The sequence below is a fragment of the Papio anubis genome, chromosome 13 (assembly GCF_008728515.1).
Source record: "Papio anubis isolate 15944 chromosome 13, Panubis1.0, whole genome shotgun sequence".
Classification (NCBI taxonomy): Eukaryota; Metazoa; Chordata; class Mammalia; order Primates; family Cercopithecidae; genus Papio; species Papio anubis.
This window is the reverse complement of record NC_044988.1, coordinates 85850561-85863747: the sequence shown is the minus strand read 5'-3', so window position 1 is coordinate 85863747 and position 13187 is coordinate 85850561. Positions and strand designations below refer to the sequence as shown.

At 43.6% G+C, this 13187-nt stretch overlaps 1 protein-coding gene and 1 long non-coding RNA gene across 7 annotated transcripts in view; both read left to right on the top strand.

Annotated features, from left to right (window-relative positions):
• The window catches only part of ASTN2 (astrotactin 2), a 1032132-nt gene extending 1029724 nt beyond the window's left edge, over positions 1-2408 (top strand). For all 6 annotated transcript variants that reach the window (XM_017949334.2, XM_017949333.2, XM_017949331.2 and 3 more), the window contains one exon: positions 1557-2408. In XM_017949334.2, coding sequence (XP_017804823.2) covers positions 1557-1794 — 238 coding nt within the window. In that variant the 3' untranslated portion in view covers positions 1795-2408. The remainder of the gene's footprint in view (positions 1-1556) is intronic.
• Positions 2409-5884: 3476 nt separating this feature from the next.
• Positions 5885-12577, top strand: LOC108582225. Its single transcript, XR_001895476.3, has 2 exons — positions 5885-7279; positions 11804-12577. It is a non-coding gene; the product is annotated as an uncharacterized LOC108582225 (long non-coding RNA).
• Positions 12578-13187: the final 610 nt, after the last annotated feature.

Below are 13187 nucleotides of genomic sequence, written 5' to 3'. Positions count from 1 at the left end.
GCAGGTGCCTAACACAGTCTCCCATTTGTGGGGTCTGTTGTTGTAAAACTCCTTCCCTCCTGTGGTATCAGAGGGGCATGGAGAGGACAGCAGGAGAGAGAACTTCTCATGTAGCCTCCCAGGGTGCCTGGGCATCTTGAAGATGCTGGAACATAGAGAAAAGTGGTTTCCACATGGAGACAGACAGCTTTACACTGAAGCTGACTTGTAATGTGACCTGGGATAAAGACATTCTGTTACTTCTCTAAGCCTCAGTTTCCACATTTTTAATGCAAGTGGGTCAGACTAGGTCAGTGGTTCTCAACTTGGGTGATATTGCCCCCAGAGTATATTTGGCAATGACTAAAGACAGTTTCACTGGGGCAAGGGTGCTATTGAAAATTCTTCAATGTCTAAAGAATTTTGACAATTCACGACTGGGGCAAGGGTACTATTGGTGGTAGGTGGAGCCCTGGGATGCTGCTAAATGTCCTATAGGATTGTTCCCACAACAAAAAAAAATCTGGCCCAGAATGTCGATAGTGCCACCTTTGAAAAACCCTGGACTAGGTGATTGCAACAATCCTTCCTGGCTTTATTTGTCTATGCAGCCATCAGATTTCTCCCAGCAGCACCCTATAGGGCTCTAGATAAGTTCTTAAGGTTATCCTCCATAGTACAGAATGATTCTTGGTAAGGCTAGTCTTCAGCGTAACCTTGATCCTGAGGGCTCATTCCAGCAATCCTTTATAAGAGTAGCTATCATTTATTAGAAGCTTACTCTGAGCTCTATATCAGGCGTTAGGCATTTCTCGTACTCAACTTGAGAATAAGATCATCATCATTTTTTTAAAGATGGAAAAAAATGAGACACAGAAAAGTTCTGATTTGGGGACATATATATATTTGATGAAAGGGAATCACAAAGGGCAAGATTTCAAAGTTTCCAGACTGGGAGAAAAGAGTGTGAAAGAGTTCATGAAATGAGAACACAGACAGTTAGAAAGGGACTGTGGGTGGTCAGGCCTAGATTTAGATTATTTCCAACTCCAGTGGCCAACTTGATGTTTGCCTTAGTCAAGTAGTGTCACTATTCTGAGCCTTGCTTGAGCTCCTCAGCCATTAAAAGGGGGTAGACAATACATTCAGGATAGTTATAAAGGCTAAATAAAAAATTTAAAATATATGTAAAGTGCATACCCAGTGTCTAGCATATGGTGTCAATAACTTTTAGTTGTTCTTGTTGCTTTTTAATCATTATAATAATATCTATTTGATCAGAGTCCAAGGCTGGTCACTTTCAAACTCCTAGGGCTCCCATATCCTAGAAGTAAAAATATTAGGTTAAAGGCTATGACTCTTGTTCATTTTTTTTTAACACATTGCACAATTGAAGAAGACAGGTTCTGGGGTAATTTTTGAGTGAGTGTTTGAAGTTCCACACTCCGATCCGGAATAGATAGGAAATGGTTGGGAGAAGAAGTTCTCATTTGTTTGTTGACATTTACTCACTACCTCAAAGGCCTAACTCTTGATCTGAGCTTCTTTAATCATGGCTGTCTCATCCTACCTTTCAGGAAGGCCCACCTGATTCTACGGCGGCTGGAGAGGGTGAGTAGCCACTGCTCCAGCCTCCTGCGGAGTGCCTACATCCAGAGCCGTGTGGAAACGGTGCCCTATCTTTTCTGCCGCAGCGAGGAGGTCCGGCCTGCAGGCATGGTGTGGTACAGCATCCTCAAGGACACCAAAATCACGTGTGAGGAGAAGATGGTGTCAATGGCCCGGAACACGTACGGGGAGTCCAAGGGCCGGTGAGGGAGGGTATTGCCCTCCGTGAGCACAGAGACTCTCCATGGGAGGGGGAGCAGTATTCTCCTGGATCCTGGGGCCTGGGTGGGCTGGGGGACAGCTGAGGATGGGCCTAGCAGATGAAACTTGCCAGCAAGGCCAAAGCAAATGGTTTCTCCTGTGGATAGTGGACAGAGACCTTTGAATTATTCATTTTTCTCTATCTTTTATTTTTTCAAAGATATTATTTGACTCTATCAAAAGTCTCTCCTTTTTAAACCTTTTCTTATGGATGGCTGTCAATCCTGAGGTAGAAGTTTTCAGGTGGAGACCAAGCGGCCTTTGCTCTTCTTCCTCCTTCCTGCCACACTCTGCTTTCTTCCTGCCATGGACCCCTGGAGGAGACCTATGGAGGGACAGTTTTGACCTGACCCCTAGAGGACACAGTTTTGACCTCTTCAGCACCAGGAAGGAAGCTCTGAGGATGGTTGCAGTGAGGAAGCATGGGTCTTTAAGGACTTCTCTCTCTTTTTTGCTGGACATTATTGAGTTTGTGGGACCCTGCCTCTTCCTGCTACCTGTGAGTCTGCCCAGAGTCCCCTGCAGGCCTGTCCATGCATTAAAAATTCCTATTGTCTCTCTTTCTGCTTGGGTAGTATTTCTTACCAAAGGAATGTTCTTGAGAGACCTCTGTTTATTCACTTATTGAGTATCTACCCTGTGCCAGTCACAGAGCATAGGCAACTAAAGACAGAGAAGCTTCCTTCCCTCAGGGAACTTATGGCCCAGTGGAAATTATAGAGAAGGAGTCTGATCATTTCAAGCTGTGCTAGAGGAAGAATGGAGGTTCTCTGCAATCACTGTTGGAGCATGAGACACACTGGAGGGCTCCTGAAATGCTTCCTTGAAAAAGTGATACCTAAACCCAAAGGATGAGGAGAAATAAGCCAGACAGAGAGGTGAAAAAGAAGGGATTTGCTTGCCAGGCACGGTGGATCGTGTCTGTAATCCCAGCGCTTTGGGAGGCCAGGGCAGGTCGATCACTTGAGGCCAGGAGTTTGAGACCAGCCTGGCCAATATGGCAAAACCCCATCTCTACTAAAAATACAAAAAATAAAAAATAGCATGGTGGCATGCGCCTATAATCAATCCCAGCTACTTGGAAGGCCGAGGCACGAGAATTGCTTGAACCTGGGAGGTGGAGGTTGCAGTGAACCGACATGGTGCCACTGGACTCCAGCCTAGTTGACAACTTAAAAAAAAAAAAAAAAGATGGGATTTGCTCCAGCAAGAGGGGATATGAACAAAAGCCCAGAGACAAGAGAGAGTACACCTCTTTCAAGGACTGAAAACTTTTCTTAAGAGTAGGGATCAAAGTAACAAGTGTCAAAAGGTGAGGCTGGGAGCTTGGCAAGGTGAGGCTGGGACCTTGGCAAGGCATTGGAAGCTTTGGAAAAGAACCTGGACACTGTTTTGGAGCATGCATGACTATTTATATAACTAAAATAGTCAACTTGCTCTTTAAGAAAATCATTCTCACTACAGGGTGAAGAATGGATTGGAGAAGGCCCTAAAGAGAGGGGTACCATTGTCATTTTCCATGAAGGAGGTGATGGTAGCTTAGGGGGAGACATTCCAACATTAGAATCTCCCTTTATGTATCTATTTTTGAAACAGCTTTATTGAGGTGTAATTGAAATCTCCTTTTAAATGATAATTGCACAGCTTCCGGTATACCCTTCCCTGGGAGGGTAATGAGTACAAAGAGGTGTTATAAATTCTTAACACCTTTGTATTAGCTCAAATAGGCTACCTAGCTTGAGCAGATGGGATGTAGGTCAGGTATATCATAATGCAAAGATGACACCTGTGAAGAGAAGAGAGTATAGCACTGTGGGGTTTCACAAGAGGAAAAGATACTGATTATCAATAAAAGATAAGCCATTCCAAATATGCCTATCCTCATTTGTATAGTGGTGAGTAAAAAAGAAAAAACAATGGCTACTTCACTTCTCAATTTGGCGAATGTTGATGAGATTGACAATCCCCTTCCCGATAACCTACATACTGAGGACATTTTTGCCCCCAGGACTCAGATTCATATGGGGAAATAGGTAACACAAAAGCAAACAAGGCAGAAAGGGATTCTTCCAACCTTGGTGCCTGGGAAGCTTCTCAACCTCTCACAGTCTAAGCTCTAAGGCACTTTTTCAGGAAGTTTACTATTATTGGGTTTATGTTTCTCTAAGTATACAGGTGGAGCTTCTAAATGCCTCTTGTGTATACCACTTCCTGGGTATACATGGGCCTTCAGAGAGCTATCAGTTTGCTGGGCCTGGGTCCCAGGTTTTCGGAGAGCTATCCAGTTGCTGTAGCTTTCCATTGTCTTGACCCAACCTGAGGAACAATTTAGCTCAAAGGTTGCAGAAAATTACAACACTCAGTGTGCTGGTGTGGTGGTCTGAGCCTGATTTAGCTTGAGTCTGACAACACTGCTGTTCACCAGCTATTGCCCTTAAGGGAGTAACTTGACCTCAGGTTTCTTATCAACAAAGTGGAGTCAATGCTGGTCCCACCTCAAGGGGTTGTTTCCCAGCTTGAATGATAAAGGAGTTAATATGCATCCAATGCAGTATATAGTGTTTTTGTTTATTTTTTTCTTTTTTCTCCTGACAGAGACAATATGCATAATACTATGAATCTTGGGCAGTTATCTAGGAAAATCTGGGTGGGAAAGGCCTAGATAATTCTGATTAAAAGAAAGAATTAATGATTAACAGCTCTGTCAGCTATGTGAATTGTAACTGGTGTCAAAAACTTAACTCAAAGAGAAGTGGTCACCATGGTGGAATTTAATGCAATAACAAGACCCCCAAAGAGAAGTGTGTGGTTAAAAAAAAGAAACATTCTTGACGCGTAAATGAAGCTGGGAGGTATGGTGCCCTGGCATCTGCATGACCAGATTGATCCATACGCTGCCATGGAACTTGCCAGGGAAGCTCATGTCACAATATGCTGGCAAGGATGAGACTTCTTGTGTAGTCTTCACTGCCATATAAAGAAGTTGTGAACACACAAAGGTGTGTGTTAGGGGTGCATAGGAAATCACCCCTAAATGACCTCATCCTTCTGGATGGTAAAGAAATATCTTCTCTCAGCAGACTTTGTGATAAAGTGTGCCCTACAGACAAATGCTGGTAACTACCATTTAAGGAATCCTCATCATAGGGATGGCTCTACATACTTATCTCATTTAACCATGGGCAAAACAGTCATGTGCTGTTGTGGTGATCATTTTACAATTCAAGAAACTCAGGTTTAGGCAGACTGAATAACCTGCCCCAAATCCTGTAGATAGTAAGTGATGGTATTGAGATACTGAGATCTATACTTGAGCAGACTAAGTAATTCCAAATGATGGGCACTGTGTAAGCACGCTACCTGCTAGGGCTACTAAGTGCAGTACCTCCCTTCTCCATCTTAAGTCAAAAACTAAGTCTAACTTCCAACCAATACCTGAGTACTGATTTCCAGGTTTGGAGTACTAACATGAACAGGATCTAGCTCCTGCCCTTAAGGAACTCCCAGAATTTAGCTAACTAAATACAGTGTGATAAAATCAGACACTCTGGAGTCAAGCCAATCTGGGTTTAAATATTGGCTGTGCAATTTACAGTGAGGCAGGGCTAACCCTTAAGAGAAATTTAGGAGGCAAACTCAACAAATATTGCTAACTAATAAGCTCAGGTTAGCTGGCATTTACTTAACCTCTCTAAGCCTTATTTTTCTCATCTGTGAAAGGGATAAATATACTACTTCAAAGACTGTTGGGAAGATTAAATTAGATGATGTATATAAAGCCTTTGGGTACTTGAAAACAAAAGTTCTTAATAAATAGTTATTATAGTGACTTTAAGAGACAGGATCCCACTCTGTCACCCTAGCTAGAATGCAGTGCAGTGGTACTAACACAGTTCGTTGCAGCCTCAAACCTCCCAGACTCAAGCAATCCTCCCACCTTAGTCCCCCAAGTAGCTGGGACTACAGACGCACACCACCACACCCAGCTAATTTTTGTAATTTTTTTTGTATTGTAATTTTTCTTTATCCTGCTCAACCTTGTCTCGAACTCCTGAACTCAGGCAATTCTCCCAATTCAGCCTCCCAAAGTGCTGGGATTATAGGCATGAGCCACTGTGCCAGTCCTAAAATGACTTCTTTACATGAGAAAGGGTGGGTGCAATGGACTCTGCCATTGGAAGGCAAGTCATCATCAGGAAAACCTTCATAGTCAAGGGTTTATAAGAGTTCAATAAGTAGAGTAGGAGAAAAAGGGCATGAGGGACAGAGAGACAAGCATATTGATGAAAAAGTGTGCCATATTTGAGGGATAGTGAACAAGTGGTGTGGTCAGGGAGATGGAGGATGTGTTTGGAGAAGCTGTCAGAGCCAGACCACATTGACCATTGGAAGGCACTGGACTGAAAGTAGAGGTGTGACATGGGCAGATAAGCATTTTCAAAAGCCCCTTCGGGGTGCAAAGTAGGACAGTGGGGAGGAGAGAGTTAGCGGCAAGGAGACTAGATAGGAGACTATAGATATTGTTTAGGAGGAAGATGAGGAAGCTTGAGCTAGGGCCATTGCAGTGATGAGGCTGGATCCTCAGATCAGGTGTCAAGGAAGTTGACTCAGTAGGATTCGCTAACCAAAGCCTGATGACTTGGGTTTTATCTTTCCCCACTGCTGACTGAGTGTTACACTGGGCAGAACTAGCTGGGGCATGAAGTGAATGATGAATCACATGGGTTCAACGGACAGTGTGCATGGATGAGGCATGATTTACATCATGCAGAAACAGTCATTGGGACATCAGAGAGCTGAGAATATAACTTAGCTTTATGTGAAAACCATTCATGGCCCTGAGTGTAATTATGCACAAATGTGCTATGACTTTCAAATGCAGGTGTGGGAACCATAGCAAAGGGCTTACGTAAGTAGTGTAGAATTTTGTGGAAGTGTAAAATACTGGACTTATAGAAATAGTGCTAAGTTCTCTCCTTCTCCTTCTTTTCCTCCTCTTCCTCCTCATCTTCACTATCCTCATCCTCATCACCATCATCATTTAATTCATTGCTTACCATAAGACATTCTTTACATAAATATCATTTCATATACTTCTAACAACTCCGTGATGTATAAATTATCATTTTTTCCAAAGATTTGAGAAATGAATCTGAAGGAATTTAAGAAACTTTCTGGTCTCAGGCTGCTAGTATGTGGCAGAACTAGATTTCAATCCAGATCTCACTGGACTCCAGAATTTTAACTACTATACTCTGTTGTCTCCTCAGGTAAAGACCTCTGGTCTAGTCTTGCTCCTGAAGTAGAGCTGCTATGTGACCTTGAGCAAGCCGTTCACCTCTGTGGGCCCTGGGTTCTCCATGTACCCCCACTACACTAGGGGAGATCTATGTGTCATGGATGTGAAAGATTATATCAGATGATGACTCAGGTACAAAGAGCACTTTTAATCTCTCTTTTATCTTCGCTACCTCCCTTTGAGATTGACAACAGCAGGATGACTGTCTCTGGCCAGTCTAGAGAGGGTCACAGTCTCAACCAGGTTGCTGCAGAGCAAGGAGACCTGGAGTTCCCTAACACTCAGCTTCTTCTGCAACACCACATTCCCAGACAACTCTACTGCCCCAGAGTCAACCTGAGTCCCTGTCCTGGCCACACAAACCATGGGATGCTGATGGTTCAGTAGCCCTGGGCAGGTGACAGCCTGTTCATGCCTTGGTTTATCTCTCTGCTACTTAAAGGAAATAGTCCTCCATAAGGTTTTTCTCAGGATTAAATGGGTCAGTTTACATTAGATACTTACAACAGCACCTGGCATGTGACAGGCAGTTTACACATGTTGATTGTTGTCATTTGTGAACTCAACTCCCCACTCTCCAGACACACAAAAGTCTCAAAAATGCCTTTTGCTCATCCCCTCTCATCACTTGCAGGTGGGAGTGGAGTTCCAGCGTGGGCAGATCCACCCTAAATGTCATACACTGGCTTCCTGAGGCCTTCTGCCTTCTCCCAGAAGAGTTGATAACTCTTCTCCGAGGTCTCACAGTGGGGACTCCCTACTTTCATTTTAGCCCTTTCCTCACTCAATGTCATTCTTCTCCAAAGGACTATGAGCAACACAAGGGCATGGTCTGGTTAGGATTCCTTCTGAACCCTGGAGCCTTGCCCTGGACCTAGCCCATAGCTAGCACCCATTGAAATTGAGCCTGATGCCTCGAATGAGGAAATCCTGAAGGAAGATCCCCCAGCAGCACTGTGAATGTCCAGGATCCCTCAAGAACAGTGGTCCTTCCAATTTGCACTGTCAGTGCAGCCTACAAGGGGCCTGGAGAGAAGGCCACAGCCAAACAAAACCCAAGGGCTTTGTGTGGGGGTATGCTTTTTAATTGGCCTCTGCCCATAAAACTGCCAGACCCTGAAAGGCGTTCACTGTCTGTCTCCCTTTGGAAACTTTGCTTCAAGTGTTTGTACATGTTATAGCCAAAGCCAAGCTGTTCTGTTTTCCTGTTTTACAAGAGTTGGCAGCAGGGGAGGGCAAGGGGCTACAGGTGTGCTCTGCTGGACAGGGAGGCATGTATGCCTCTGTGTGTATGTGTGTGTGTGTATGTGTGTGTGTGTGTGTGTGTGTGTGTGTGAGAAAGGGAGACTGGGGAGGTTGTCAGTTTAGATAGTCACAAGCACCCCAAATGGGTAATTCAGAATTCAGATTCTGGACCCAGCCCTGACACTAACAGGCTGCTGGACTCTAGTTTCTCCCTAGTCTTGCCCTCAGGGTCTCTTCATAAACAGGTTAGCCAGACAAGAAATTTACTGAAGAATCCTTCAGCTTTACTAATTGTTTTTTCAAGCTCTTAGGGCCTGCAACTGGAAAAGGAGAGGGTAAACAATTCTATGTATTTGTAGAGGAGGAGGATGTTTACAGAGCAAACTCCTGGAGCAGACGTGTTACTTATTCTAGGAAAATTGCTCTGACCATAGCCCCAAATTCAGGACAGGAGTTCCACCTTTCAGTTCTCATAATCCCCACATATCTGTGACGTTCCTACTTAACCCATTGGGTTTTAATTATGCCTTTAGATATTTGTTTTCCCCTAATATATCTGAGCTCCTGGATAGGGCTGTGTTTTATGCCTCCAGGGCCCATAGGTTAAATCATACATTAGATACTAAAGAAATGTGTGCTCATACTGCTCCATGCAGTTTCAAAGTCATTTTTACTTAAGTCTTCTGGAATGGGGCTCATGATCTACCCTTTGTAGTTGAGGAAATAGAGGTTGATATATGGGTTTGTGTTCATGCAGGATCTTTAAGCCTGAGTAGACCATGGGCTTCTTTCTTCTGAGTCCCAGACCAATTCATTTTGGAGTCTACCAGAACGTTCATTCATGAATTTGCTAAGGAGCCACTGAAGGACTAAAGAGATAGTGGGTATAGGAACTAGAAAAGTCTAATCAAATGTAAGTCCTTAGCGCTCTCCTCCTTGGTCAGAGAGGCTGATCTCTTGGGGATTTGGATTAGAAGGACAAATTTCAGTAACGACCAGAGCAGCAGTTGCCCTTTGTTGAACACTCCATGGCCAGGGTCTGTGCTAAGCATGTTGGTTGAAGTATCTCATTTAGTTGTCAGACATACACCATATTGTAGCTGTCAACACTCCCATTTTACAGAACAAGTATTGAGGCTCAGGGAATTTAGATGATTTACCTGGAGTCATGCCATTAGGAAGAAGCCAGGGTGCAGTTCTCGCCTAAAACATGGTCACTCTACAGCATTCTCATAACTCCTCCAGAGGCCAGTGCTCCCATTTTATAAATATGGAGACTGAGGGCCAGAAATGAAAAAGTACCCATTCAAGATCATAAAGGTGCCAGAACCAAGAGTAGAGTGTTTTTTGGTTTTATTTCCAATGCATTCCTGACCCCATGGTAACCCCAGGTCCATCTGCTTTTCTGACCTCTGGGCAAGTAGAGAATAATAGGGGGAAAACTTTACCTCTTCTCAGAAATCAAGGCAAATGCCAAGTGGGTTAGCCTCCCCAGGCAGTTCTGTAGCACAAATGCCAGCCTATTTGCTGCAGTTCACTAGGTTTTATGATCAGGGATGACGTAGTTTCTTCATTCACTTGCAATCTATTCAACTCCACAGTCAACGAACAGCCTTCCTGGGGCAGAACAAGAGGCAAGTCTTAGAGGAGCTGTCTGCAAAGATCATCAAGGCTGGCCTTTTTTTTTTATCAGAAAATAAAAGCATGACTCATTGACTGTGTAGCCCTAGGCAAATTTCTTTCCTTCTTTGGATCTTGATCTTCCATGCAATATAATTTGGGGAACTGGGTTCAAATATCCAGATGACTTGGGAGCTTGGGGAAAAATACAGATTCCTGGGCCACATTCGTTGAGATTCCAATTATGTCTAGGGACTCTGTGTTTTTGCAACTTTCCCAGGATGGCTTTGATACATGCCATATTTGGGAATCACAAACATGGATGATTCCCAAGAGCCTTTCCAACCAGAGCACACAGAGTCTGTCCATTTACATGGAAGATACACCAAGGCCCAGTCCCCATCTTCAGATGTTGCAATAGTAAGTATGCAGCTGAAGGAATGCACCCCTTTGTTGGAGTTCAAGAGAATAGAGTTAAGACAAAAGACTTGCTTAGGGAGTGTTCATATAAAGGGCTGCTTTTTGGGGAGGGGAGGATAATATGATGAGCTTTCTATCACTAGAGAGTTACAGGTTGAGAGGCAACCAAGATGAGATGCAGGTCCCTGTTACAGGGAACAAAACACCTTCATAAGGAATTGTTAAGGGAGGGAGAAATTCTGAAGAATAAATATTAATCTCTGGAGTCAGACAAATTGAGTTCAACTCTCAGCCTCCTCAAACATAGAAACTTAGCAGACTTGGAGCTCCATTTATTTCTCCCCACCCCCCCAAAAAAAAAACGGAATCACCAGATGTGTCTACCTCACTCAGACCTTGTAAGGAAGACACTATAAATAAATCAGAAAGGGCCTGGCATAGAATGTGACACACAGTAAGTGCTGCATAAAGGTTTGTGGTTTGCTTTGCTTTTTCTTTTCTTTTCTTTCTTTTTTTTTTTTCTCTTGTTCATTCCTTTGGCATCACTATTAGTTCCCACAAAACCTAAATCTAAATTTAGGGAGAAAGAACTTCTCACTCAACCTTATTTTCTGTTACATAAGACGCTGGGGGTTACACTGAAAACAAAATCAACAAACAAAAACAGAACAGAGGATGACTATTGGGCCGCAGAGGTTTCTGTGGTTGGCTGAGGACATGGTACATTGGGTGTGGATGAGAATTTTCTGCCCCTGTTTCTTTTGAGTTTCCAAGTGAAACTTCCAATTGGGAATGAGCCAAGTTCAGAACCCACTCAGCACATCTGTAATTGGGTTAATGGTATTTGGACTTATTTAATCTATTCACCTGATGTCAGGTGGATGTCACATTCATAGAACTTCTCTTTATGCTGAGCTAAAATAACACAATATTTTCATGCAGCAGTGACACAGGCAACAGTGGCACTGGGTTCCATAGCCTCCTGCCTTATCACATTCACACCACAGTGCAGAATGGAGTTTAAGCATTGTCATGCTCTGCCCTATTCATACCCTGTTCATAAGACCTTTTTGTCTTATGCACTATACCTAAGCTGCTTCAAGTTCCCTGCCCATCCCTTGTTTTTTCAGACCTCCATATCTTTACCCATTCTGCTTCCATAGGTATGTATATTCTTGCCAGCTTTTTTCCTTCTGCCTAACTCTTGCTTTAGTGGACAGTAGCAATTTCTCTATTGGCTCCTCAGAAACAGTTATTTCTTCTGATCAATGCCTGATTCTTTTTGGAAGAAAGGAGTAGAGAACCACCTCAGCTTCACTGGGTATGATCTTGGTGGAACTTAAATCATAGTGTTATGTTCTTCCATCGCAGGCTACCCAAGCATAAGACCTGCATGTGGCCAACTAGATTCTTACTCCCAACACTCTGAACTTTGAGTAGAGTGATACAAGAAAGGAACAGCTGGAACGTGTTGAACTGTAGAGCCTGGATTAGATTTTTTTATCTGTTTTTGCTACGAAGACCCTGGAATGATCTGGCTTCTTCAAGTCTCTTTCTCCAGCCTTCCCTCACAGGTTGAAACCTATGAACCAAGCCCTCTCAAACATTTGTAGTAACTTTCCTTTGGGCCAAACTATAGCTGCCTCTTGCAGCCTGTGAACTATGACATATATATTCAACCATGATCTAATACTGTTTTCTTTGGGAAGCCTTCCTTGAACCCTCAGAGGTGGAGCTCATTTAATCATTCATGACATCCCTATGGAGGACCTAATATATACTTGATTCTGTACTGGGTTCAGGTAATATGAAGTCTTGGTACCTGCCCTCTCCTCTGAAATTCCCAAGCACCAGTCCTAACTTAGCATGTTGGAAAGCTCTGGGTTTTGTGACTTATCTCCCCCAGAGTCTGTGGAGTCCATAATTACAGTGCAATGCTCCATTCACCTCCAGACCTCTACTGCCCAGCATAGTGCCCAGAAAAAAAGTTGATGCAAAATAAATGTGTGTTGAACTCAGTTGACTTCCTTTTGGGGACACCCTACAAAGCAATCTCAGCCTTAAATTCAAAACTGCTTTGAGAACTAACCCAGACACTGTTGTATTTGGGAAAGCAAAGAGGAAAAAAAATGGTTGGAAAAAAAATTGCAGTGGATGTGTACTTTGATTCAATGAGGCATTCTTTTGCTGTTAGCCTGGTTTTAAAAAATCACCTCCTAGCAGTAGCCATGACCCAATAAGCACTTTGGTGACTGGATGGAAAGATTTCATCTAGGGGTGCTAGTAAAAATCCCAGTAAAAGGGATTCCCATTCCTTCTCTCTCTCCATACACTCCTCCCTTCCCATAAGGAGCCTTAATGGACCCTCAGTGCAACTCTGACATGATGGAAACTGCAAAGAGATGGAATTTCCACACTGGACAGAGAACAGAAGAATGTTATTTTTCTCACTGCAACCTTGGAACTGGCACGCTGCCCTTGGGTGGGAAAAGGGGTGTGTGGGGAAAGGAGCTAGAGTAGGGGGAAGGGCAGCAGAGGCTGAGATGGGATGATGGCATGCCAGGCCTCCAGATGTTTGCTCCTTGCAGATGTGTCAGTGACGGTTTGACCCACACATCTGGGAGATATCACCACAGTTCACATCTGGAGAGTACTTCACAGGTGACAAAGCCTCTTACTGATGTCTCTAATTGGACTCCCATGGCAGAACAGCTACTGTTGTCCCCATTTTATCAATGAGGCTCCTAGAACTGTC